At 45.0% G+C, this 25541-nt stretch overlaps 2 protein-coding genes across 6 annotated transcripts in view; one reads left to right on the plus strand and one right to left on the minus strand.

Annotated features, from left to right (window-relative positions):
* The window catches only part of fy (fuzzy planar cell polarity protein-like protein), a 62846-nt gene extending 47090 nt beyond the window's left edge, over positions 1-15756 (plus strand). For both annotated transcript variants that reach the window (XM_065455975.2, XM_065455974.2), the window contains exons 2-10: positions 2491-2612; positions 3123-3276; positions 4778-4894; positions 5462-5659; positions 6938-7033; positions 7222-7355; positions 11054-11250; positions 13824-13950; positions 14606-15756. In XM_065455975.2, the coding sequence (XP_065312047.1) occupies positions 2491-2612; positions 3123-3276; positions 4778-4894; positions 5462-5659; positions 6938-7033; positions 7222-7355; positions 11054-11250; positions 13824-13950; positions 14606-14663 (1203 nt within the window). In that variant the 3' untranslated portion in view covers positions 14664-15756. The remainder of the gene's footprint in view (positions 1-2490; positions 2613-3122; positions 3277-4777; positions 4895-5461; positions 5660-6937; positions 7034-7221; positions 7356-11053; positions 11251-13823; positions 13951-14605) is intronic.
* A 1929-nt stretch (positions 15757-17685) lies between these two features.
* Positions 17686-25541, minus strand: part of p (WD40 repeat domain-containing protein pink) — a 42208-nt gene continuing 34352 nt past the window's right edge. For 2 of the 4 annotated variants that reach the window (XM_065455970.1, XM_065455971.1), the window contains exon 22: positions 17686-19049. In XM_065455970.1, the coding sequence (XP_065312042.1) occupies positions 18835-19049 (215 nt within the window). In that variant the 3' untranslated portion in view covers positions 17686-18834. Of the gene's footprint in view, positions 19050-19728; positions 25455-25541 lie in introns of those variants that run through there. The other 2 variants (XR_010570577.1, XM_065455972.1) reach the window with 2 other exon arrangements.

The following is a 25541-nucleotide window of genomic DNA, read 5'->3' on the forward strand; positions in this document are numbered from 1 at the left end:
TGTTGTCGTGGCCGGACATACAGGGTGGGACAACTGGGAAATGACGGTAAGTGCGCGCCGGGTCGCTCTGTACGCGCATCGCTCAATGCTGTATTGAAGTTCGTCCCCTGTAAATACGACGACGCGCTGGTAGAGGTATCATCCATGAAAAATACAGGAACGCTGCGTTTAGAGCCCCTTTACCCCCTTCCTGTTAAAGGGGCCTTGGAACACTCTTACAGGGAAGTTGTTTATGCGGACACTGTGCCGTCGTTGTCGGACTTCGCTAAAAAGGGGCCACGTGATCGACCTAGCGGGAGAGGAAAAAAAGAGCTCAACAGGGGGAAAGTGGTTGGAACTCCTTTTCACCTGTGAGAATGTTTTCTTAAACGCGAATCTTATGCGGTTGTCACACAATACATTTTCGATGAACGAGCCAGATCGGCATCGAATTTATCGACGATTGATTCCACCCTGCCGCGAAAGAAACAAATGTTATGCTGGCGGTTCGCGGCCAACGAACAGTGCCCAGCGATTGAAACGCGATACTAAGAGCGCGTGGCGTCCGGCACTTGTTGCGCCAGCAAGAAGTGCCGGCAGCCACGACAATCGTCAAACCAATCCAACCAGTCGTCAAAACGATTGCAGCGCCCGCATCTCCAGTGGTGGGCCTTGCGCCCAATATACGGAGCTTTGGATTAGTGGTTGCGCACATTTCATCCCAGCTACAATTAAGGGAAGACAACGAGTAGTGCCTACTCACGAGGAAGAAGCTGCCTATACCGCGAGAGTCAGCGAGAGTTGGCTCGTGAACGGGCTCGTCATCGTAGGGCCGATCCCGAACTGCGCGCCAGAGACGCGGAAACAGATTTCGTCTCTCTTGTAACACTCGATGTAACTATAACAAAGCTTCGCTGCATGGACGATCTTAACGGACTGGAAGGACGGTGTTTTTTGTTTGTTTGTTCGCAGTCTGTAAACAATTATACCATAAACACGCACGACAAATTCCGCTGCATGCAGCAGGCATCCCACACTCTCACATACTCTCTGTACACTCTACACTCTTAAAACGGTTGCACCCTTTGGGGTGTAAATTTGTCCCACAACAATAATCGTCATGTGCCTTGCTTGCGTTTCCTTTCCTGAAAACTCGGCGCTCGCTACTTTCCTGTCGAGAATGCTGCGTCACACTGATAACGCGCATGCCGTTCGTGACTGGGAAGTACCGGGCTCGCCGCGTTAGAGAAAGGAAACGCGGGCAAGACGGATGACGATTATTGTTGTGGGACAAGATAAGCCCCAAAGGGTGTAAATTTTTTTAAGAGTGTAAAAAACGTTTACACCCTTTGGGGTGTATATCTGCCACACAACAATAATCGTCATCTGCCTTGCTTGCGTTTCCTTTCCTGAAAACGCCGCGCCCCCTACTTTCCTGTCGGCAATGCTATGACATGCTGATAACGCGCATTCCGTTCGTTACTGGGAAGCGTCCGTCGCTGTCGCTGAAATCGCCGCTGTCTAGTTCGGAAGATCTGTAAAAGCTATCTGTGTCGTCAGGAGACATCGTAAGCTTCGCTTCTTTGGCGTTAGCGCCACGTGTACTGCGCGTTTACATTATGGTAGTGTATGATCTGACGTCATCGACTCATTGTGACGCCACACGAAGCTGCTACCCGTTTCGGTATCTCTTTTATTGGTTATTTAACATTGCTGATGAATATATAAGCAAATTGAACCAGCCTATACCGGTGGCAGGACTGTCAATGTCATTTGAAGATGACAATATCCTTATATGGTTAAAAAAACACCGAAGCTGCCCTTTAAGGGCTCCATGTCGCAGAAAATCCGGCGTCGGAGTCGGCGGAGTTGTCTGTGAGCGAAAAATGCCATATATATTTAGGTATATGTATATGCCACGCCTTGCTATATGACATGCGGTATATGCCGGTTATGTTTCAACACCATTCTGTCATTAAAGTTGCTCATACCTTGTCTTATATTCTTGGCAAAGTTATTCCTCAGAATTTAGAGAATGACAGCTCACAAACAAATGTAATGAAACAAAGCACCGACAGCGCATGTTTTCTGTGTTAAATCTTCTCAGACTTAAATATTAAAAGTGTGAAATAATAACGAAAACCTGAAAATTATGCAATTTTATTGGCGCGGTTGTGCATTCCTCCGGTACCGCTCTCGCAAGAGGCCGCGTTTCTACCAGAAAGCTCTCAGTGTTTCCCGGTAAACATTACGGTTACATAAGCTGCAGTTTCCGGGAAGCGAGAGAAGCAGTCAGGGATCGTCAGACTTTATGTTATGGCCATTGCGACAGACGCTTTATGATTAAAGTTGTCGATCATTTTCGGCAAACGCGTTTATATATGCAAACATCGCCAATTGAGATGCTCCGACATATGTGACTCGCTGTTCTCAGGTATTTTGCGGATGTGCCCGTGCCATAATGACGCCTGAATAGCGGAAGTTCTTATACGTTCTTACTTTTGTGCGCAGCTACCTTTTGCGTCAGTGGGCACGCTCAACGGCGTACACCTGTTCTCGCATCTGAGGGGCGCTTCCCTGCACAGCACCACCACCAAAGGAGCCAAGGCCGTCTGGAGGAGCTACCACGACAGGTGGGCGAAGATGACCTACTCTTACCTGTGTCCGATCACGCGGTTGCGAAGCAGTTATAACCAAAACTTTTTTTTTGTTTCTGCATAAGCAGTGGTAACCGCGAGGGCAAGTCTTGCTAGAGTTCGTTTTATTTCGTATGTAGAAAAGAGAACCCGATCTGTTATTTGAACTAATTTTCTACATTGCGTTTCTCCATAGAACTTAACTTGCTAGTTGAACTGCTAGTATGCGACGTGTTGTGTTCATCATTCTGCTTTGGAAAAACAAATCAGTGGGACTATAGTGGCTTGTCCGACGAGAAACAGCACAATTTATGGTTTTTTGTAACGCAAGGAAACGTCGAGTGCTTAGATATGCCGTGACGTGCGTTTGCTGTCCTGTCAATCATACCTGAACCTTGAATAGTGTTCCGAGTAAGAGGTTGCGCGCAGTGCTATGATGCGCATGCTCTGCTGGCTGCGTCGTGAGGCCTTCCTGCCGATATGAAGCCCGCTTGCTCTGGTACGCAGCGTGGTGTTACTTGTGGTGACCAACAACGACAACTCGAGCGACGAGCACCTGAACCGGCTGCTGGACAACGTGTTCGCCGCCATGGTGATGGCCGTGGGGCTGGAGACCCTGCAGACCATACACAACGTCGACAGGCTCAAGCGGGAACTCAGGGTCAGTCATGTGCTTTATGCTTCGTCACGCTTCGATCACCTTGCGTATTAGCATTCAGAACAAAGCGCCATGAGACGATGGGCACAAACATATGCGCAGTTTTATTTTTTTCGTTCTACGCTTTGTTCTAAAGACGTATGTCCTAGAAGGCCGGGATAATGTAATGATCCTTACATATATATGTGTGGGAGCGGGACATCCATAGCACTTGGCCTTGATGGCTTCGATGAGGTCTTGTTGGCTACCTGGGTAGGTGTGTAGTAACCACTCCAGTGCCTTGTATCCTTTGGTTTTGGAGGGGTCCAGGATGGCTTTGAGGATGTGCGACGTTTTGGCCGTATCCAGGGTGCCAGTCAAGGAGTCGCAGAATTTATGCCAGTTCGCTTCCAATGTCATTTCTTATCGCGCTTCGTTTGTGGTCAGAGCGGCGCTTCCCCCGCGTTATCAAAGGATTAACCGACTGTAAAGGCTAGACGATAAGGGTGGCACAGAATCGAGCGCAAGAAATCGCTACCTTATACCTGCCATGATTTCACTTCTTTTGCCCGTTCCCACAGAGCTGACATGATGGCGAAATCGACAGTGTGGTGGAATTTCAGTGTGTCTAGAATAGCGTTCGCGGTTCGCTGACAAAGGATACGAGATTACACTATGTTAAGCAAGCGGTCAATAAATGACTCATGTGAAGACCATACAAGCACTCGCGAATTTCCGTCATTTCATTATGTGCGCATCGACCGAACGTAACAATCACCTTCGGTCTACAGTGACGAAGCACTGAGAACTCCTCAGCAACCTTGCTTGCAAAAGAGCCAGGCGCGTAACCAGGATTTTCTTTTCGGGATGAGGCTAAGGTTGCATTTCGAGGGGTGGGGGGGGGGGGGACTAAGGTTCCATTATTCCCTGTTAAGTTTCTCCATGCTTGGAGCATAATAATACAACTATTATCCTGAGCAGGCCCTTGGTCTGCCTGAAGATGTGTACCATCCTTGTCCGGGGCGGGCGTTCTAAGGATATGCGCCTTTGTTGATAGGCGATGTGCCAATTGGCACATCGCCTATCAACAAAGGCGATGCCTATCAACAAAGGCCTATCAACAAAGGCACATCGCCTATCAACAAAGGCTCCCTCTTATACTTAAGTATAAGAGGGAGCAGGGCGCTAGCCGGAAAAATTTCGGGGGAGGGGGGTGGACTAGGGGGGCTAAGCCCGGTAGCCCCCTCCTCCCTGGCTACGCCACTGAAAAGAGCTAGACAGTTCTGCCCAAGAGCTTTTTCGTAATTTGAGAACAATCTTAGAAATTGCGGAGCCTGGGACATCCGCTGAATCTAGGTACGCTTGTCAACAAAAGGCATCCTGCGATAGCGGAATGAGCTTTGGCATGTTCAAGCCACCGTGTAAAGTACTCGATAAAACAGCGCATTTTCTTTTCGGAATAAGCATCAAGTGAACGCGAATGGGAACACTGAGGTTTTTGCCTTGCTTTGACTCCGCCATCCAGGTTTGTTATCCCGTGGTGGATCATCTGTTGTGCCAACTGGATCAAGATGCTTGCACACTCGGCGACCTTACGGGCGTCACCGACTTCATCCTATGTACAGAAAGCCATGCCCTTCAGGTATGTTGCAAGTCTCGCTTTATTACTTTACATAACGATCAGAGCTTACGGGTACACTCTTTAGCAAAGGATAAATAATTTCGGTTGTGCATGCTGTAAAAAGAAATGAAAGATATGCGCTAAGAAGAACAAAAAGGAATGTGCTTTATTATCAAGAACATTTATTTCTCCCTCTCTCTCTCTGTTATTTATATCTCTTTTTTCTTTTCTTAAGCATGAAACCGCGGAGTGCTTCTCCGGCGTCGACAGTAGAGTCGCATATTGCTCGAAAAGTTTCGCACTGGCGCGAATTAGCCTAACTCTCTTTGGTTGCCGTTTGCCGCATGGTATATCTTAACCTTTGCCACGGGGTATTTGGTCTCATCGGTAGTAGCTTCATGTAGCCGTTAAAGTAAGGCGTTTGTGCATTTTAGCCGACTCTTCTATGCCGCACTTTTCTTTCTTTTTGTCCCACAAGTCACTTGTGATAGATCGCGGCCTTCATATTCACGGTGATTATCCCTTACACTGTCGAAAGCGAGTGTCGGCAGTTTTGTTTGAGAGCCGGCGGGGTGTCCGATTGCGCAGCACTACCTGGACACGTTCGTGGAGGAAGTGGACAGCCTGTACGGCTGCCTGCTGGTGCGGGGAAAAGTGGCCGTGGCCACCAAGCAGTGGATGCGCCTCACCCGCGAGGAGACCACGCTGCTGGCTATCGCCGCCCGCGCGGGCACGCGCTGCATTTCTCGCGAGACGCCCGTCTACCTGCCCACCAGCTGCCCACTGGTGAGTAAGCGCTGCTGGCCGGCAAGTGCCGGACAATAACTTGGAGGAAGATTGGCCGCTTTAGTTTCGCCGAAAGGGATACGCTGAAAACCTCGTACAATAATCTATATAACTCGTCGGGATGCGTGCAGGAAGAGCGCCTGTGTGTATATATACGTCGGCCTCGTCCATTCCTCGCTCACCTTTTACAGCTCACAGCCTACATATATGAAATGAAGGTTACAGCCTGTTAGGACAACGAGTAGCGTTTTCCGTGGTGGAGGCAGTTGGCTGCGCAGAGGGAGCATTGTGTGCGAAAGCCCAAGGGGAGCGACATACATTATAGTTGCGCAAAGGGCGTCCGGGAATCATTGCAGTATTTAGTGGAGCGCACAAGCATCGCTGCAGAAGGGCCCGTTAATGCGTACGATGGCTCGGTAACGTAGCGCAGACACGCAGATGTGATGATATAGGCGCTGCGTTGGATATCGCGCCGTTGCTACCGCCAGCGTTCCGAACAAGTTCGATCTGCAGGTCGCGCGTGCGGAAATGTGACCTAGCGGTATACTATATATAGCGGTCCGCATGGTCGGCTTCTTCGCCTGCCATTGGCATCGCTCGTAATGCCTAACCTAGCTTTCTTACTACAGCGAAGCTGTATATGGCTAGGGTTCCGTGAATTTTCGTTCTTCGTGAACAAAACCTATCATCATCAGTGGCTCATACCCCCGTAAGCATTCATGCTCTCAAAAGCAAGCAAAAAATGTCGAAAGCAAGAATGTCGAAAACTGTCATCATAAATGGCTCATACCCTCATGATAAATGACTCACACCCTGTAAGCAAGCAAAAAATGCAATGCTTCATAGTCCCGTAAGGTTCATGGCTACTCACTTTGCGTGAATTAGCTGCGATGACACTACCCCTGTTGTCGTTGTCGGTGATTTCGATGCGGATGTGTCAGTACTGAAAAGGGAGAAGTAGCACTTTATGCATTCCGTGTTGCGGACATATCCCTTGTGATGCGACATCGATCCAGCCCACCGACCAGCGGCGTACGTGCATCGATTTGACATTATCAGAGAATGTATTTGCAGTTGCGAGTGAAATAATGACTTTTGACCAAGACACTAAATGAGTGTGTGGACCTTTCGTCATGATGAACACCCATCTAGACTACAAACGAGTTTGTACCTTTGTTCAAAATTATGTGTCACCTCCGTGTTGTGTGCTAAACAGCACCCCTGGTCAACCACCTTCACAGAGTGGAATGGCTCATGATTTTCTGTGTCTCACCGCAGGTCAGCAACCGCCTGGTTACACTGCAGTTGACGCAGGGTGTTGAACTGTGCCTTCTCTGCGGACCAGCACCATCTTTACCAGTTCTCGAGGAAGAGGTACGAAGCACACCACCTCTTGCGACTTTTACGTACGCTGCACCTGGTCGCTTTAGTTTCGGCGAAAAGGATATGTTGAAAACGTATTTGATCATATTCATCATGAAGAGATGTTGTTCGTATTCATCGAAATGCATGCAGGATGCTGTAATATTTGGCTCTATAAAAACTTTTTTTTGTCATTGCAGGTGTGCAGGTTCTGGAACGACGCTTTCGACTTGCTCAAATCGGCCTCTAGTGTGCATCCTAGAAACTTCCCGCTTTGCTCGACGTCCGATAAGAAGACCGTGACGTTGCCTCCACTGGACAAAAACATTCTGGGGTAAAGCACCTTGGACTATATATATATATATATATATATATATATATATATACGTGTGTGTGTGTGTGTGTGTGTGTTTATTAATTTATTCCTCGCATGAGATATGCTGTTACGTTGCCAATGGTTTCGCGACTCCCAAATAATGCGCAATGTTACTTCGCTCTTGCGACCACCATCCTCGTGAAACGGGCGGATGTGTTATTCCGAAGTTCACGGATAGTTATTTGGAAAGAGAAAGGTCACAGTTGAGATTGTGAAAGGAAGGGAAATGAATTAATATAACGCCGGTAATACCGGCAGCATAGGCTGCAGTGGCTCGGAGAGCAGGTATGACGTCTACAGGTATTCCCCAGCTACATCTTTCAAGTTCATCAATGCCATGTAGTACGCTGTCTTTAATATGGAATGCGAGTCTATAATTAAACCGACACTACAAAGAGAACAAACATATGATTTCACTTGTATTAGTAAATTACCTTTCTAGAATACCAAAAACGTCCCCTGTTACACCACGAAAGAAGGCTTGGCAAGCCAGAAAAGGCGCAGGAGGAAAGACATGTGGCGCTGCCGCCTTGAAGTTCCCGCACCAGCTTACTGCAACGTCATGAATTATGATGGTGCCTGCTGGAGCCTAGTTATTTGTTCATTAGTAAGAAGTTGACTACATTGTGTTCTAACGTATCCGCAGATTGACTGTGGCAGGCTTCGAAAGCTTTTACTGAACGCAAAAAAAAGAAAACAAAACTTTGAAATTCGTGACATCATACTGACGTTCCAGCGTTGAGTTTCTGGCGCGAAATTCAAGAAATGAATTTCGGACCCTCATGCGGACGGACGGAAAAAACTTTAATGGAAAAAGGACCTGCGAGGTTGCCAGCCCGGGCTCAGGCCACCCGGGCATTGTGTGCGGTGAGGCATAGCCTTTCCACCGCTGCCCGGGCCCGCTGGATAGCCCATAATTGGTCGTGTAGTTCTGAGCTAGTCAGAGCGCTTAGCCATCGCTCCTCGAGAAGGTCCGGTTCTATCTTGTCCTCTACGTATACTGAACCGATCTGTGTGCACTTCCACAAGATGTGTGCCATGTCTGCGTGTTCGTGTTTGCAGAGCTTGCAGCTTGCGTCTGGATATTGCGTTGAATTTATTCTGTTTAAGTGTACTGGGTTTCGGAACGTTCTGGTTTGCAATCTTCTCCAATCTGTTTCTTGAGACCTGTCGAGTTGTTTGTGGGGTTGTGGGTATGCTTCTCTTTGTTTCGTGTAGTGTGTCAGTATGTCGTGGTACGTGACCAGTCTGTCCCTCTCGTCTTTTATCGCTTCTTCGTCGTCCTCGCCTCCTCCGTCTTCTCCATCGCCTCCGCCGCAGTCCTTTCCTCTTCCCCAAGGGTTGCGGGGTGTTGGGCCGCCACTGTCCGTGCCGCGGTGGGTTAGTGTTCGCGCGACTCGGTGGGCCTTCTCGTTGAGGTTGGGAGGGGCATTCATGGTAACTTCTCCCATATGTGCCGGGATCCATTTGAGGTATTTGGGTGTAATTGTGCCGTTCTTAAAGTCTTCTGCTCTGTGGTTCAGGATTTTGGCCGCCTCGGTGGAGACCCATCCCTTTGTGAAATTCCTAATAGCCGTCTTCGAGTCGCTGATTATTGTTCTGTATTGTTGCCGACCGCTTATTATAGCCAATGCGATTGCCGTTTCTTCCGCTGCCTCCGACGATCTAGTCCTTACGGAGCCCGCAGTCACGGTCTTTCCTTTCGTGCATACGACCGCCATTGCGAAGAGGGAGTTACCTTTGTCAGCGCCGACACCACAATTGTCGTCCCTATTTCGGGGGTACCGCGCGGCGTCTACGAAGAGCACCCCCTCCCGCGCGCCGTGATTTTTGAGGATCGTTTTCGTGCGGCATTTCCTTCTCTCGACATTGTGCACGGGGTGCATGTTCTTCGGGATATTTTTCCGTGTTAATTGCGGCTCGGACGTCTGGGTGAATCTGCATCTTGGGGCCGTTCATTCCGTGGTAGTTTATGCCGATCTTTTCCATGATTTCATATTTTTAAAGGGACACTAAAGTGAAAAATGATTTCTTCTGCATCAGTAAATTACCGTTCTACTACACCAAAAACACCACTTTTGCAACGATAAGACGTTTGGTAAGCCAGAAAAAGCGCAAGAACGAAATACGGGTGGCGATGCCTACTTAAGTTCCCGCACCTGGGGGCTGTGACGTCTTGGATTTTGATGGCATCTTCTAGGGCCTACTAAATATATATAGCGGTACAGATTGACTACATTGTGTTTCAAAGGAACAAAATATTAAACATGGCAAATTTCGGGAACCTTCATTCAGCCAACGCGGCTCACATGCAAGAACATACCTTGGAATCCCTGACGTCACGCTGACGTACCGGGGCTGGGGTTTCGGCGCGATATTCAAATACTGATACTTGGACCTTCATTTTCTCATCTAATAATCAAACTATGTTTTAAAATGACTGCTTGCAGGGTTCTCAAACAATGCTTCATTGGTCTAAACTGATTTATTGTTTCGCTTTAGTGTCCTTTTAATAATAAGTTTACCGCAAAATTAACGAAAATTTCGAAGTCTCCTTTTAATGCTTATCTGTTCAAACTAATTTAGTGTTTCTCTTCAGTGCCCTTTTAAGAAAGCTTTTGTCACGTCTACGCCACATCAGCATGTGCTGTACTTAGTCTAGAGCGCGAGCTGCGGCTAGCCGAGCTTTATAGGTCAAGGTACAAGCACGTGTCCACTCTTTGTTGAAAGTAGAGAGGCCACTCGTATAAGAAAATAATGACCGATTAAATCCGATATATCACGTGATGAAAGCTTCACATATCGAACTCGGGGAAGAAAGTGGACTGCAGCCTGCTCCCGCAGCGCTTGGTGGCTATGCCCCTCCCCCTTCTTTTTAAAGCACAAAGCTTTCTTTGGCTCTTTCCTTCCGTTTTCGTAGTCGGTGGCTGGCGATCGGACTTTCATCGCCTGCAAAGGATGCACTTTTTCTCGTGCAACCGAGTTGCCGGGCGCGCTCATCGCGGGATGCCAATAGTAAATTTATCGGAGAGAGACTGTGATGTGAAGAGGAAGAGGCACTATTTTCTGCAGCCCTTTAGGGAGCACGGCTCAGCGTTAAAAAGCCTTCGATGCGAACGTAGTTCTCGCACACTGCATGGTTTCTAGATAAGCTATCTGCAACGGCAAAAGAAATATTTCGTCAAATTTCATTAAACAACCAGGGCTATTTCAGAGGTTGTGAAGATGGGCACAATGGGTGACAGTGTGAAGGTACAACTTCGCTCCGTTGGAGGCATGCCTTCGTAACATCGCTTGGAGTTGTTTGTGTAAGCGAATACAGCCGTGCCAGATCTCTAGGGCGTCAGGAAGCTTAGAGAATGCTGTGGTGGAACGCTCGGGAAAGACAGCCCTCTTCTCCCGCCGCCGCTTCCTCCTGTGCGACTGCCGGAGAGGGCATTGGATAACGGTTCAGTTCTCTACGGAATTACGCAGTGAAACAGCGACCGCTACCCTAAATGTCCTTACCGCAACAAATGTACACCTTCAAGCTCACAATACCTTTAATAAAGCAAATAGCTTTCCAGAAGCATTCGCCTATTCGGTATGTCAATTGACAATCATTGTCAACGGTTTCTGCACAATTTTTTCAGCCTCAGTTTCTCTGCTCGTTTCAGGTTCCTCCTGGTAAACGTGAAGAAGCAACGGAGCCTGACGAGCGTGCACCCCGTGGAGGATGAGATTGGCCGCACGAAAGACGGCAAGTGCGTCAGCCTGCGCAAGCGCCAGGAAATGCTGCGTGCGCTCTACAAGCTCGTCAGATCCGCCTACTTCACGACGATGGACGACGCCGAGGGGGCGGCCTCGAATGCAGGTGCGCACCGTGGCCTCTTGTCGTGCAGATTCATACCAGTGACAGTTATAATTGAAGCACAACAGTCCAACTATCTTAAGTCCAATGACTGCGGTGTCATACCCGAGAATTTGGGCAGGTGAGGCAGCCAGTTAGGTTCACCTATTCCCGTGACATCACGGCGGAGGCGAACTTCTTTCAATATCGGCATCCCTGAGGAACCGTGTTTCGAAGCGTGGAGGGCACGTGCGGTGTGCTTTCGTGGGCGGAACCTGTACTGAATTCGTAGGTCCAGAGATTGCCGAAGTTCGGATCATTTATGGAACTGCTTCACATAATAAGCGAAGCTGTTTCACTACCACGCTCTTCCTATCCTTTTTCTAGTATCTTTTGATACCTTTCCTCTGCAGAGTATATTGGTGGCCCTACGCATGCCGGTCTCTCAGGCGAGCACACAAACTCCATAATTAATGCTTGTAAACAAAGTGGGTGCCATGATTTGGCTTTCTTTGGTGCTACGACTGCGTGCTTGAGCATGGAAAGTTACAACCAAACCTTTGGCATTGTATGTATTTGCCACTGCTGAATGTAATCCAGGGAATCGTTCGAGCATTCTTTTAGTCACAGTGTAATGGCAATGCAGGCACAAACTTACAGGAAGCACCAGAATTTTATAGCAGTCAAAAGGAAGGAGATTAGTAAGCAAAAAGCAGAGGTAAGAAAAATGAGATGAATGAGGATGACAGAATAGACAATAGGTGAGAAGGACATGTAATGAAGATATATTTCCCATACCTGTTGCTGCCATAATACAAAGGGTGAGCCTGAAAGGTCATAGCACAAGGATAAAAAAGGTTCGTTTCTAGACAAGGGCCTTGTTCACTGAACAATGTCGCACAAAACGGTAAGCTCAAGTTTGCTTCAGCTATCTTCTCACGCATCTTGTGCTGGCCGATGGGAAGTTTACTGTAGTTCTGATTCAGCTTTTTTGTTGTGCAAGCTAGGCAAGGAAGCATTAGATGTGATGGTGTGATGGGGGTGTGCAGAAATAAACAGTATAACAGTAATGGTTTCTATGCAGACCATTTCACTGCTGGTTCTATTACTATTAGTCTGAACATATTTTAAAGAGGCATGCAGCTCGAATTATTGAAATTTTGATGCATTAATCATAAAAGAACACCAGAAAATACATATTTGTATACTACACTTCTAAATTGAGACTGAAGACTGATGGCTGTTCCAAGGTCTTAAAAGACTAAAGGGGAGAGAGGGCATTGTGATAAGTACACTGGTAGCAAAATTTTTCGAACGCACTACAGCAATTAATAAAAACCTACTCTCTCATAAACCATACATGCACACTGTATTTGCAAGACCAATGTGCATTTCATAGCCCATCCCAGTGAACCATTAAATTTCAGGCTACGTGCTCCTTCAGCAAGGAAATTTAGCATTGTCATGGCCAGTCGTTGCGTAAATATTTCCAGCAAAGCGTGTTGTGTACCTAAGAGGTGCAATGACATGTCGTAAACGTACTGGGGTTGTGATAAGCTTTAATGTCCCAATACTGAGCTGTATACTGTGAAATCTCGATATGACAAACTTCAGGGGACCGCGGCAAATAGTTCGTTATTTTGAAAGCTTGTCATAGTGAAAGCCCCAAAATTAACCATTTCGCCCACCAACCCCCAATCAGTTTATCAGTTGTCACCATATAAGCTATCCATGAAAATGTCGCTGCTGGCGCTCGGCCCGTGCCGTTGCCATTTTGCATAAATTACGCTGCCACAAACCCCCAGTGGTGCGCGCAAGAGAGACGCTGATGCCAGGAAAATCACGGACAGTGAAGAAGCTCCATGTTGCCTATAAAGCGTAATGTTTATTTTTATTTGTGTCTTTCACACTTCTTGCCGTGGACACCGCAAGTTCAGGTTCAGGTGTCTGCTCCAAACGGGCACCTGAACTGTTCCAAAGTGCAAGCGCATGTAAACGACACCGTCTGCAAAGTGCGACTGTGTGGCATTCCCACGAGCGCGGAGGTTACATTCCTCTGCGCGTGTAGCTGGTATGGCCGCAGAAAGAAGCTCGAATGAAAGAAAAGGCTTGCACAGAAAGAAGAGCGGAAGAAGGAAGAGACGCGTGTCCGTTGCTGGGCAACACTTGTTTGGGCGGAGCATGGGCTAGCAAGAATCTGTTGCGTGGTTACCTTCGCAATAAAGTCCCCTCCTGGTGTTTATTCTTTTTCCTCCGGCGCCGTCTCGGGCTTTCTAGCTTATGCACCGCAGCGTTCGCTTTTTGCCCCTTGTTGTCTGCTAGCCTATTGTTCCCGCTGCTGAAAGGGTACAAGGACACCCAAGAATCCCCAAATTTCTGAACATTAGCTTGTACTACTGACGCGTTGTTAACATAACACGGAAATTGAATAACAATCTTCATTCTGAAGAATTTGGTATTCTGCAGTTCATAGTACTGAAATATTTTTACATTGAAACTATAAGCAGTCAGCAGGGGTTTTCTCGAAAGTTTGTTAATGTGGTGTTCGCAGTAAGAAGGTCTCACTGTAGTAAGTCACGAAAAAAATTTCTTTGCAGGCAGTTCAAGTCACCAGGCTACAGAAGTGTACATGTGTACAGAAACGCACAAGAACTATGCCCTTCGAAATAATGATTATGAGCTGTACATTTTGTTCTCATCATCTATACCAACATTCACCATGAGGTAAGCTTCACAGGCATTATATGTTTGTGCACTTTTTGTAAAGATGCCGTTTTTGATGCGAGCGCAGTAGCTACGCGTTCACCACAAGTCCTGCATGCTCAAATACATATATCGTGCAGGTGATAGCCTAGGGAGCATTTTCAGGTGTCAAGGAGGAGGGGAAGAAAAAGGAAGACAGAACTAAACACGGCATAGTGTTATCTGCAGTGGTCAACTATCAGGCAACTCTTTTTACTGAATATGCACCATAGCCGTTGATTAAGCCATAATGATGGTGGTGACCTCAAGTCTAAAGCGATGACCATTGGCATTGGGGCATCCTGCTGCACAATAAACACTGAAGGCCACATTTTCATGGTGGCAGCAGTGGTGTTCTTACACATTAACGGATACGTTGAGAGAATAATCAGAAAGTTCACTATTAACAGCCATGCCCAAACAGCATTGGTACACTTGTTTATTATTCTTTCTGATGAGAGGCACTGGTCTGCTTTCAGAAAATGGCAGATGAGCAAGTTTGTGAAATTATATATATATATATATATATATATATATATATAGCAGATGGTGACTGCCCGTACAGCACATGCTCGTGAAGAAGTGTGCTCTTTCATGTTCACTGATGCACGCTGCTTTCTTTCATCTCTCTTTCCAGATCTGTCACCCACAAAACACTCAAGGCCCTCACAACCAACAAAGTCTGTGTTCTCTGACAGTACAGCATGGCGCCTGGCAACACAACCTTAATCTAGTCTGTGATATTTACCTAAGAAAACCCTGTTAAGTGCCCTACATTTTGATTACCTCATGTAGAGATAATATATTTGCGCAGGACTGCTGCACCAAGGTTGTGACGATGCTTCTGTATAGCTTATCCATGATGTTCGCAAGAGCTTGGATGCCTTTGGCAAGAGAGGAGGAAAGCGATTGTTAATTGTCATATGACAGCTTGCCTTTCAAAGAACTTACCTTATGCTTGAGTGAAATGATGCAGGTATTGGCTGTAAAAGATCTTATTTGCATTTTTTTTCCCCCGATGAATGTGCCTCACTACAAAACACCAATTTAATGCCACTGGGAAGTTTTGCGTGCTAGATAAGTCTTTTTTTCTATTTCTTAAATACATATAGCATGACCCCACAAAAAGAAAGGATTTGCTCATTGTTCAATTGTACCAGGAAAAATAGTGACCTTTTACACAACTGCAAACCATTGCTCTTAATTTGGAATTGAAATGCCAGGGTTGTCAAATGGGGTATAATGCATACAGAACACATTACATTAGTTTCATTTACCCCTATGACAGATTAATTTTCTAGGGTGACAAAGAATAAGAATAGGATTTTCATGTAGAAAGTGTGCTGTTAATGGAAAGAATTCCTTTTCGCCCCATTATTGCTGTTTCTTTTCCCCCCACTCGTACAGTGCCGAGTTGTAACACTTGTTCTTGCAGTCATGATCATTACAAAGAACTAGTATTTCTGGCGGCCCAGAACCTACAATTGCAACATAATGCACCTCATGCTTCATGTTAAAAGCACATATACGATATAGCCCCTGCTTTTAATATAAATAGAGACAGATCAGTGATAAACAAGTACCTTTCACTAAGGCAAAGCATGTACCGCTGCTCTTACAAGCGCTAATAAGGCAGTAATGGCTAGCTTAAAGCGAAGAAAGTATGTACAGCCTAGATATATTTGCATGTAAGAAAGAACTCAGATGTAATTGGTAAAAAGTGCCCTGCTTTCACAAAAGTTACTAGTCACTGCAGCAGCAAAACCTTTTCCAACATCTTTGAATTCATGCTACTGAAAGGTTGTTCCTGTATTGGCGGCGAGGAGTTACGGAGTCGCCATCTGTCGGAAGCGCCTCACTTGCGTAGTATGAGGGATCACGCGGTGCGCTCCTCATAGGTTTCGCTTACGGCGCTCAATAAAAACAGCACGCAGCAGCCCTCCTGGACATTTATGCAGGTACTCTCAAAACGAGGGAAGTTTTTGAATGTCGATATAATAGGGCTAACTAAAAGCACAGAATCGTTTACAGACGCTATCTCTTTACCGAATACGTACAGTACGTGACCGCCACTGCCCGCAGTCGCCGCGATGGAGTCTCTCGAACCGGCTTCTTGCGTGAAAGGTTGGCAAACGCTGAGAGTAAAGGATGTGAAATATGTTCTTATAGTGGGCTGTCTGAATAGCCAAATGAGGCATAACAGAATGGAGCCTCAATCCAGCGATCGCACGGTTTCGCAGCGAGCGACTGCGCGTCTGCACGCATGTCTGCGCACAATGTTTTGCTTTCGCTGTGAACGCGTTTTCACACCATGTCGTGGGCTGTCGGCCGCAGCATATGAGCATTTGACAGTACACTAGCAACCATTGTTGCATGGACGCTATCAGAACCGTTAAAAAACAATTCCGTTATAGACTTTGACGCCTATATCTACGGCGACTGTGATGTGCCGTCGCGACGATTCAATCTTTGTCTTCTAAATTCTTGGACATTTCAATATTATTTCTCAAGTTGCGTCGCACTGTATGTTCATCGGTCTTCTCATCGTGCGATTTCCCTCTGCTTGATTTTTGTAATCCAGAGCATTAATTTATAACACAAATATGACTATATGCCGTGCCTTTTTTTAATGTGCGTCTTACCGCTCCCTTTCCTTCCCAGTGAACTTGCCAGTATCTAGCATCAACAAGTTCATAGACCAAACTGTCACGACATTAGCCGGGCAGCGGGCGCGGGCGAGCGTCTCAGTGCGCGTTTTCTGCTACTCATTGAACATCGCGCAGTCCCGGCGCTGTAGCAGAAATGTTCGCCGCGTCTGTGCTTGCTGCATACCCGAGTTGTAGCCGATGGCTGTCTGCCGGTTCTAAGTTTCGCCCGCCAAGCTTCACGCAGCTTCCTGCCCTGTGGCTACGTGTGAATAAGGCTGACACCGGGCTCCATTGCGTGCGTCCGGCACTGCGGCACCGAGCAGTAACCTACCAAGCTGCACGCCTCCAGAGGCAGCTACTACCTACTATAGTACTTTCAAATGCTGTCAAGCAGACACCCAAGGCGGTAAAGCCTCACCACTTAATCAGAACCGCGGCGCAGGTGGGACTTTTAAACTTTCGTTTTCAGCTCGCTTCGGCGCTTCCGAAGCAGCCGATGCGGCCGCCGTGTCCACGTGATCCCTCATGCCACGTCACGCCGACGGTGGCGCTAGCTTTTCCAGTGGTCGAGCTCGCCGCCAATATCAATTACAGTCAGCTTGTATTAATTCAGACTCCTCTATAGCACAGGTATTTGTTTGAGCCATCTGTTGTATGATACAAAACAAAATTAGGGACTATTATGTGTACAAAAGTGACTGAACGGTCACTGCGAGGTTTTGTAGACTGCACAAGCACATTTAGAATAGCAGAGCTGTGAACGGGCAGCCAAGTTGGTGGCAGTGCTTACTGGCACCTTCCAGCATAAAACAAGGGCAAGTCTTTGACCATTCAGTCCTTGGAATATTCCATCACCAGTTGTTTTTGACTGCACTGCTCTTTTCTGGAAAGGATTAACCAAAAGCATTGTTCAAATGAACCAGTTTCAAAATTCACTGAAAGTGTAACTTGCTAATGAATATCATCAGACTTGTTTCAATTAACTGACATCCTAAATTACCAGCATTTAAATTATGATGAGTTGACTGTTCATGCAAAGGCACCAGTACTCTTTGAAAAGAAACGGCTGTTGTGTTATGTACATACTAATTTATTTCTGTGACAAGAATGCAAGCGTTGAAAGATGGGGTGATGTAATGTAAAAAGCAGTCGTTTGCAATCACACTTTTCACTGCACATTGCTTCGATGATGAGCTTGACACAAGGACTTTACATTCATCAGTGTGCAGCACTTCAAGAAAGAAGAAAAAACGAAGAATGCAAGAGTGCACAGGTAGCGAACATACAATGCCAAGAGTGAGAACAAGTTTAACATTGTACATAAACAAGCAGATGCAAGTGGATGGAATCTGATGCGTGTGTGCATTTTCTAGTCGGCATGAATAAACAGGAGCTTCTATGTTTTTTTATACAGAACTACGTCTGGGTGTCATCATTGTCTTTTGCGTGTGGCTCCACCAATCAGCAGATGGGACAGACAGTTTCTTTCAACACACAAGCAATCATGGGAAAAACCCAGGCATTCATTGGAGACATTCCAGCAAGATGACTTTTGTGCACTTTAGCAAACACCTGTCAAAGTAGCACCTAAGTCGATGGCAGAGAACCATCAAGGCTCAAAAAGGGACTAGAGGAAGCAACAAACAATGTGGCACATAGGGAAAAAATAATAACACTGCTATCTTCTTCTAGAGTAAACATGTATCCACAAACAGGCTCAACTCGTAGGGCTTCCTTGACTTAGTTGAGCGCAGGACAGCACCACCTGTTGACTGAAGTAGACAGTGCACTTCAATAATGTTTCTTGCCAGTTCTTGCTATTAGGACTTGCTAGAGAAAAGCATCTTGACACAGTGCCTGGTCCTATTATGTCTGGCTACAAAAATTCAGTTTGGGAAATGCCAAGGAATGTTACTCAAGCATGGTAAACAATTCACAAGATGGGTTGACATGTCGTTTGCTTTCAGGAGTAAAGGTAAAACTATGACTGGAGTAATGTTTAAGAATATAAGGGTAAGTATACTTGATTGTAGGCGCAGCAATTCGTGTGCATGCACGAAAGGACATTTCTATTAGTCGCATGAACGGTGACGGCACATAATACACAGTCACAATGAGCTAAAATAGTTGAGGCATGCCATAATTTAAATTTTGAAGGCTGTAATCTTGACTACACTGTGCAAGATCCACAGTGGATGGAATAAAAAAGAAAAAATGCCTAGGCACACAGCTTTGTATGGCAAAAACCTGGCGCATCCATTGAAATTGTCTCAACAAAAGTAAAGCAGTGTGCAAAAATTTTTTTTTCATGACTGTAGTCTGTGTCGAGCTTAGTCTTGAGGCTATTGCACAAAACATAATTCCATCTTCTCACCAGCCTTCGCTTCTTTTGGTGGTGCCGACAGCATTGAGAATATACTTTTGAATAAAACCCTGGAAGTGAGAACCAAATGTTGCATAAATAAGGGAGACGTGTATGAAGAGCTCTTCTGGTGAATCGCTGGTTCATCTGCGCAAAATATTGTGGAGACGTAGCAGTCCACAGTGTATTTCATTTGATACTACATTTGTATACTCAACTCGTTGCCTTTTTTATCCAAAGATAAACTACAGCTACGTGTCATATATTACAAGAAAGTTTTTAGTGGCACCATCCATCAGTGTTACTGGTCAACTATTTCACACTAGCACTGATAGAATGTAAGGCTCCTGCTGTTAGGTTACTGAGAAAATCCACGTTTTGTCTCTGGCATTGCCAAAGACAACACACACCTTCAGGTTATTGATTAGTCACGTTTGTAACATCCCAAAGAAACACAGGGGCTGTTAGGGATGCTGCAGAGGAGGGCTTCGGATTAGTTTCAACAACCATCGGTTCTTCACTGGGTAATAATTTCTTGGTGAAGTACAGAAATATTTTTGCATATCAAATGTGACCCCACATCGAAATGTAGCAGCAGTGGCCAGGAATAGAACCCACAGTGCTCGGAGGCAGACATGCAGTTCGTTGTGAATAAAGTAGACAAGAACTACACGAAAGTGAAGCATGGTGCTGTTGAATAAAATGTCCGGCAAAGAGCTAGTGCGATGTGAAATTACAAGCTCAGACGAGCCAGCGGTTAAGCAGAAGAGTACTTTATACCAACCAATCTCCAACATGTAAGCAACATCATACTAGAGCGAAGTTCTTCAGATACACAAAGAATGCATAAATCATACATACATAATAAAATACTTTGATATGCCAACATGCAGTGCCATTCATAATTGAATGCTGCAAGCAAAGTCATCATTAAACAAGCTCAAAGTGACTCTGCAAATAAGAAGTAACACTATTGCTGATATTTATGTTCTGCAAAGCATATTGACCAGGAAAGACCAACAATCAACTAAAACAAAGACTACACTGACACATCCAAGTCCATTCATGTACTTAGCAGGTTAAAGGCCCATTAATTATTAGGCTCTCTGGCTAGGCTTTAGCATGTTCTTTATTGCGCGACTAGAAAATAAATCTCTTGTTTATCATTCTTTCTGTTTTCTTGCTAAAATGTCCCCTTCAAAAATTCAGAAAAAGTAAGTGTACAGAATGATGCTCAACCACAAGTACAGCAGAACCTCATTATAAAGAACACTGCTGTAGCGGATTATTGCATGCAATAAAACAAATCTGAAGTATGACTGGTCACGGTTTGCTTAAACAGGAATTGTACATCATGATGAAGCCAAAGAGAACAAGAACTGATTTGGTTTTGATTATGGCAAAGCAAACGTGCAGCTTAAATTGTACTGCCTGCAAAGGCAATGAATGTGCTTACCAACTGCATAAGCAGTGCATGAATGCAGTTGAAAATTATGCTTAATTTTCTTTCTTGCACTTAAGAGCGACATCTGTGTAAGATCTTGACACAATAATGTAAGGGGCCATCACTCATTGAAGAAGCATGCCAGCTTGCGTAAGGTGAAGCTAGTCACCTGCCTCTAGTGGCAGCAAGATTAAAGCCTAATATTCCTGTGGACAAATGTCAGCCGAAAAAATGAAACGAAGAACTCGAAATATTTTCTTGTTTTTTTCCTTGTCGGCATGACCAGATCACATGACTCGCCACATAAACACAGGAGCTGGTGGCGACGACAGCGGGGGCCTTTGCATTTTAGCAACAGACTGCGAATTATGTACTTGTAATGGGGTCAGTAATTGACAGCAGAATGTCTTTTTTTTCTGTTTTAGAACAGTTTCTCTGTGCCTTAGGCTATCTTTGCATGGGCATCCTCGCATATCTATTCTCTCTAATATAGATCTCCACATTCATTGGGAAAACATAGAATATACTGGAGACACTTTTGCTTATAATGCTGATTCATTATGATGAGGTATGACTGCACATGAAGCACATGATTCCTGAAACTGACATTGCAGATCCAATGAACACCAGCTCACATGCAACTAATATAAAACTAATAAGAAGCTTGGTCAAGAGTATCCTTTACAGCAAGGTCTGCAAGTGTGTATAATATATAACCAAAAATGAAACATTTGCGAGATCGTCGAAGAGCACTTAATGAGAAGGAAAATTTTCAGTTCGCATATTTGCACACTCAAGTTCACTGCTATGGACCAGCAAAACTCGCAGGTTGGGTCAATTCGGCTAAAAGAACCAGTTCAAAGCACTTAACAGAGTGTAGATATGATATACACAGATAAAAATATACTCTCAATTAAAAATAGCTTAATCAAAGGAACTGACCTGTTACCACCATTTCTTCTTGAGCCTTGTAACGGTTGCAAGAAAAATTCAATATAGCACTCCCAAAACATTAGATCAGAGACACAATACTGTTACTTTAAGAGATCAAAAATGGTTTCACTGCATGCCATGATTAAAAAAAAAGAAAAAAAGAAAACAAGCTGCTTTGAAGGGGGAAGGGGAGTCATGCATAAAGTGGCAACCATATGGAATGTGTGTGTCAGACGTAATTTTCATGTGCATCTGTTTATGTCACACTGCACACTGTCCAGACCAAGATTGTAGGTGAAATGTGACCCTAATATGGCTTTCAAGTGAAGTGGCTGCAAGGAACATTTTTTGGCAATGATTTCATACATGTCATAAAAAAAATAAAGAAGGATGCAGCACACTACCTGTCACCCTTGGGCTCCTTTACCAAACTACTGCAGCAGGCAGTTATAGGCCACAGGCTTCTAATCAGTAAAACTATTAAATGACATTAAAAATAGTAACTGTATCATATCCACGATGTTTGTAATGTCTATTTTCACTCCATCCCCCACAAAAAGCACCATTTCTTAAGACCGTAGGGTCCTTTTCTTAAAACAAGTGTGTCAAGTTATTTCACACACCCTACCGGCAGCAATCCCACACTGTTGTGATACCACGAGTGGTGCCCCTTTGCACTGAACTTGCTTGTATGTGAAGCACCTGTTAAGTACCGGTCTGCATACTTTGATCAGAAATCTTGCTCTGTAAAACTTTTCCACTTTTCCCTGCTTTTCCAGTCACTCACACTTATTGTCTGCAATTCTCCAGGCTTCAGTGTTGGCCTTGTCATCTAGTTAGTGTTTGTGAAATGCGTGCACCCGGTCTCACATTGCTGCCCTCTGTGGTTTTTTGGCCTTGTCTTCAGTACGAAAACCTCTCCCAGCAATCGCCACATACCTCTGTCTTCCACAAGCGAACTCTATTCTATGCTAGCAAATTCGCTAAAATCACATCATTTAATCTGCTGCCGTTCTCAACTACATTTTCCTTCTCCTGGTGGTCATCTATTACTGTATATGCCCTATTACTCTTGACTAGATTATCAGCTCCCCATATTTGCTCTTTCATTCAAATAGACTTGATTAGCCTGTCCCTAATCAACAGCACTGTTTTCTTCTCACTTAATGTTATATAGATAATTTTCTGTTCCTCTGCTTGCTGTGCAGTCCTTAGGTTCTTCTCTAAGTTTCATCATTTACTGTCCAAGTTCCAGCACGACAGGCTAGTATGCATGTAGAAAGCACCGATTGTATACAGTGAATACTAGATATATTTAATTCGAAGGAGATGGGAAAGTACCCATTTTGACACATCAATTCGAAAATACGCCTGAAAACTCCACACGTCTTAGGCAGCTTCTCAAAATTGTGAAAAGCGGGAATTTATCGATTTGTTTTTCCAAGGCTGTGTCGAACACACAAAAGATTGCTTTTTTTTTTTTTTTGCCGACAAATGCCGTAAATCACTCACGTTGCGGAGTGGTCTTTGATATACTGATCGCAGCGCCAACTTTAAACAGCTGCGTCACCCTGCTGCAAGTCGTAGCAACCACAGTATGTCACACACACGTTGAAGTGCTTGTAGCACATTTTTATTCAGGCTAAGATGAATATGGACGCAGTGCAGAAGCAAACCAACCTATATAGATATGTGATGTGCCACCACCAGTGCACTTGTACTGCAAATCACACATCAACATGCTTTGTGTGTCCGTTACAATGCATTGTTCACAGCTAATCATCCCACGTTAGCAATGAGTTGATTTAGGCTGCTGCTGCTAGAGTTCAAAGTGGCTTTAAAAAAATTCAGCATTCCCACTCACATGTAATCCTACGAGTGCAAGGAAAAAGCGTTCAGCGCGGAAATCGCAACGCGATGAGTCTTGTGCGCTGCTCTTCCGATTGGTCTTTCCGCAAGGACTACTGAATCGCGGATGTGGCAGGTGGTGGTTTTGTTAAATCCAAACTAAAGCAAAAATGTGTCCAAATGGGGGTTGGGGTTGGCCTTGTTATGGCCACTCACGCAACCTTAAAATGCCATTTGCAGGAACTCCTGGTTGCATAAAAAAGAAAAACCTGCTGAAGCAAACATGTCCAGTTTGGCATCCTATGCCCAGAGTGACTCAGTGAAACGACTCAATGTCATCCACGCTTTCTTGTGGAATGTGTATCAGACTGGAAGGCTCTTTGTATTCTTGAAGCAGTGTGTTGATTTGCTCTTGCTGATAACGAATGGCCACTTGCAGCGACACACACATTTTGCTCATTCTTCCTCCGTGGCATGTACTATCCTTCACAGTCAGTGTGTTGCTTCACAGCATCTGCCGAAACAGTGCAGTTTCATCGACAATTAATATTTCCGACGGCGCAAGAAATGATTGCAGGCCTCAAAAGTGCACTTTCAGGGGTGCAGCATGACGCACCATTTGATATATTGAGGGAGGAAGACATTTATTTCATCTTGGCCCCTGTATGTGGCGGTGAATGAAAGTTCAATACACGTTTAGTACAGTGCATCCATATGAGATCTTCAAGGGGATGTTGCAAGCATTATGTATAGACAATAATTCAATATATCAGAGTTTCATACATCCAGGACACTGGTAACCAGTTGATCCTAAATTTATAAGGCCTGCCATATGCACTCCAACACATTTTTATTTGTCTGGAAGTTTCCTTCTGATAATGTGGCTACCTCGTGACTAGTACTTAGTCTAGATAAATGCACTTCTGCAAACTGCTGATAGGCTGACTACCAACCATGAACTCTTGTTTTCTTGCTAGGCTATTGAACATTACCTCAGTCTTTTGGAATGAGTCCTCAAAACTACCCTTAGACTGTGCCAGTTCCAGTCCTCTGGAGTTTCATGTTTTTTCATTAGAATAGCAGTTCTGCTATTTCTGCAAAATGCTTCAAGATGATCAGTGAAACACGAAGCACTCTGTGCCACATGGGTGATGAGCGAGCTTGAATAGTTATGCTAAGAATGAAGAAACCCATTTAGGTTGCCATAATGTCGCAGTAATAGGTGCATTGAAGCCTTGTCAAAATTATGACCTAGCTTATGGTGACTAGCAAAAATGCATTTTTTTATGAATTTGCTGACTTTTCTAGATTTCCTCCACCTATACGAGCAATATTGCTACAACTTAAAGGTGTCAAATTAATGTAAGAGGCACAATGCCTTGAGCTAACACAACACAAAAGATTCCAAATTCATACTCCTAAGATGAAAGAAAGAAATGGGAAGAGAGAGGTAAATGTCCTGAAACTCTCACTAGCGCCTCTCTATTTACTCATATCTGCTGAGTGCTTATGTTTGCAGTTGGAATGTGATCTGTTAGAAGTATTCTTTGGCTTCAAAAGAGGCTTGAGGGAAAGGTGATGCACAGGATTTCATAAATCGTTCATTTTAATTAGTTGTTTTCTCTGACATGTTTTTTTTTTTTTTACAGTTTCATTGACAATTTCGGAATTACCAAGATGCATGAAGCTGTTTTGACAATTACAGCGGTTTCATGTCCTCCAGGTCATCAGATAAAACTAGTAATTACACTCCACATGGTTGCCACTTATACACCAGCGCATTATTACCGGAACCATCCATTCATCAAGCTGTAAAGCAAACTAACATCTAGTTTCTTGTGGTGGGAAAGGTCACAGTCTCTCACTACTAAGTGGTTTGAACTGGCTAACAGGTAACTTGCAAAATGCTGATGGCGGTGCAATCTGGCATGTTGCAGCCTGAGGACAACACAGCAGACTTTCAAGGGCTAGCACACAACATGGCACAGAGTACCGCTATTGCCACTTGTCTCAACAATGCACACACATACATAGCAAGCAAGAAATCTCGACGACAAACACTTCCTTCTGATGAGGCGCAACCTGGCAGGAGTTAAAGGCGCTGTTGAGTTGGCTGCACGGCAAGCAGCCATTGTTGACTCAAATGTGCCGTAACATCACAAATGCTATCATCGCTTCCAGATATGCTCCTCCTTGCAGATTACACAAAAGTCTCCTGGACTAGGAAGACAGCTCTCATGGAAGCAGTGACCTGCAATTGCAGGCGCAAATAATTGTTACAAGCTTTGCAAATTTAAAAATCTTTAGAAACGTCAGCTTGCAGAAAAATTTTTATCGA

This window comes from Dermacentor albipictus, chromosome 3 (assembly GCF_038994185.2).
Source record: "Dermacentor albipictus isolate Rhodes 1998 colony chromosome 3, USDA_Dalb.pri_finalv2, whole genome shotgun sequence".
Classification (NCBI taxonomy): Eukaryota; Metazoa; Arthropoda; class Arachnida; order Ixodida; family Ixodidae; genus Dermacentor; species Dermacentor albipictus.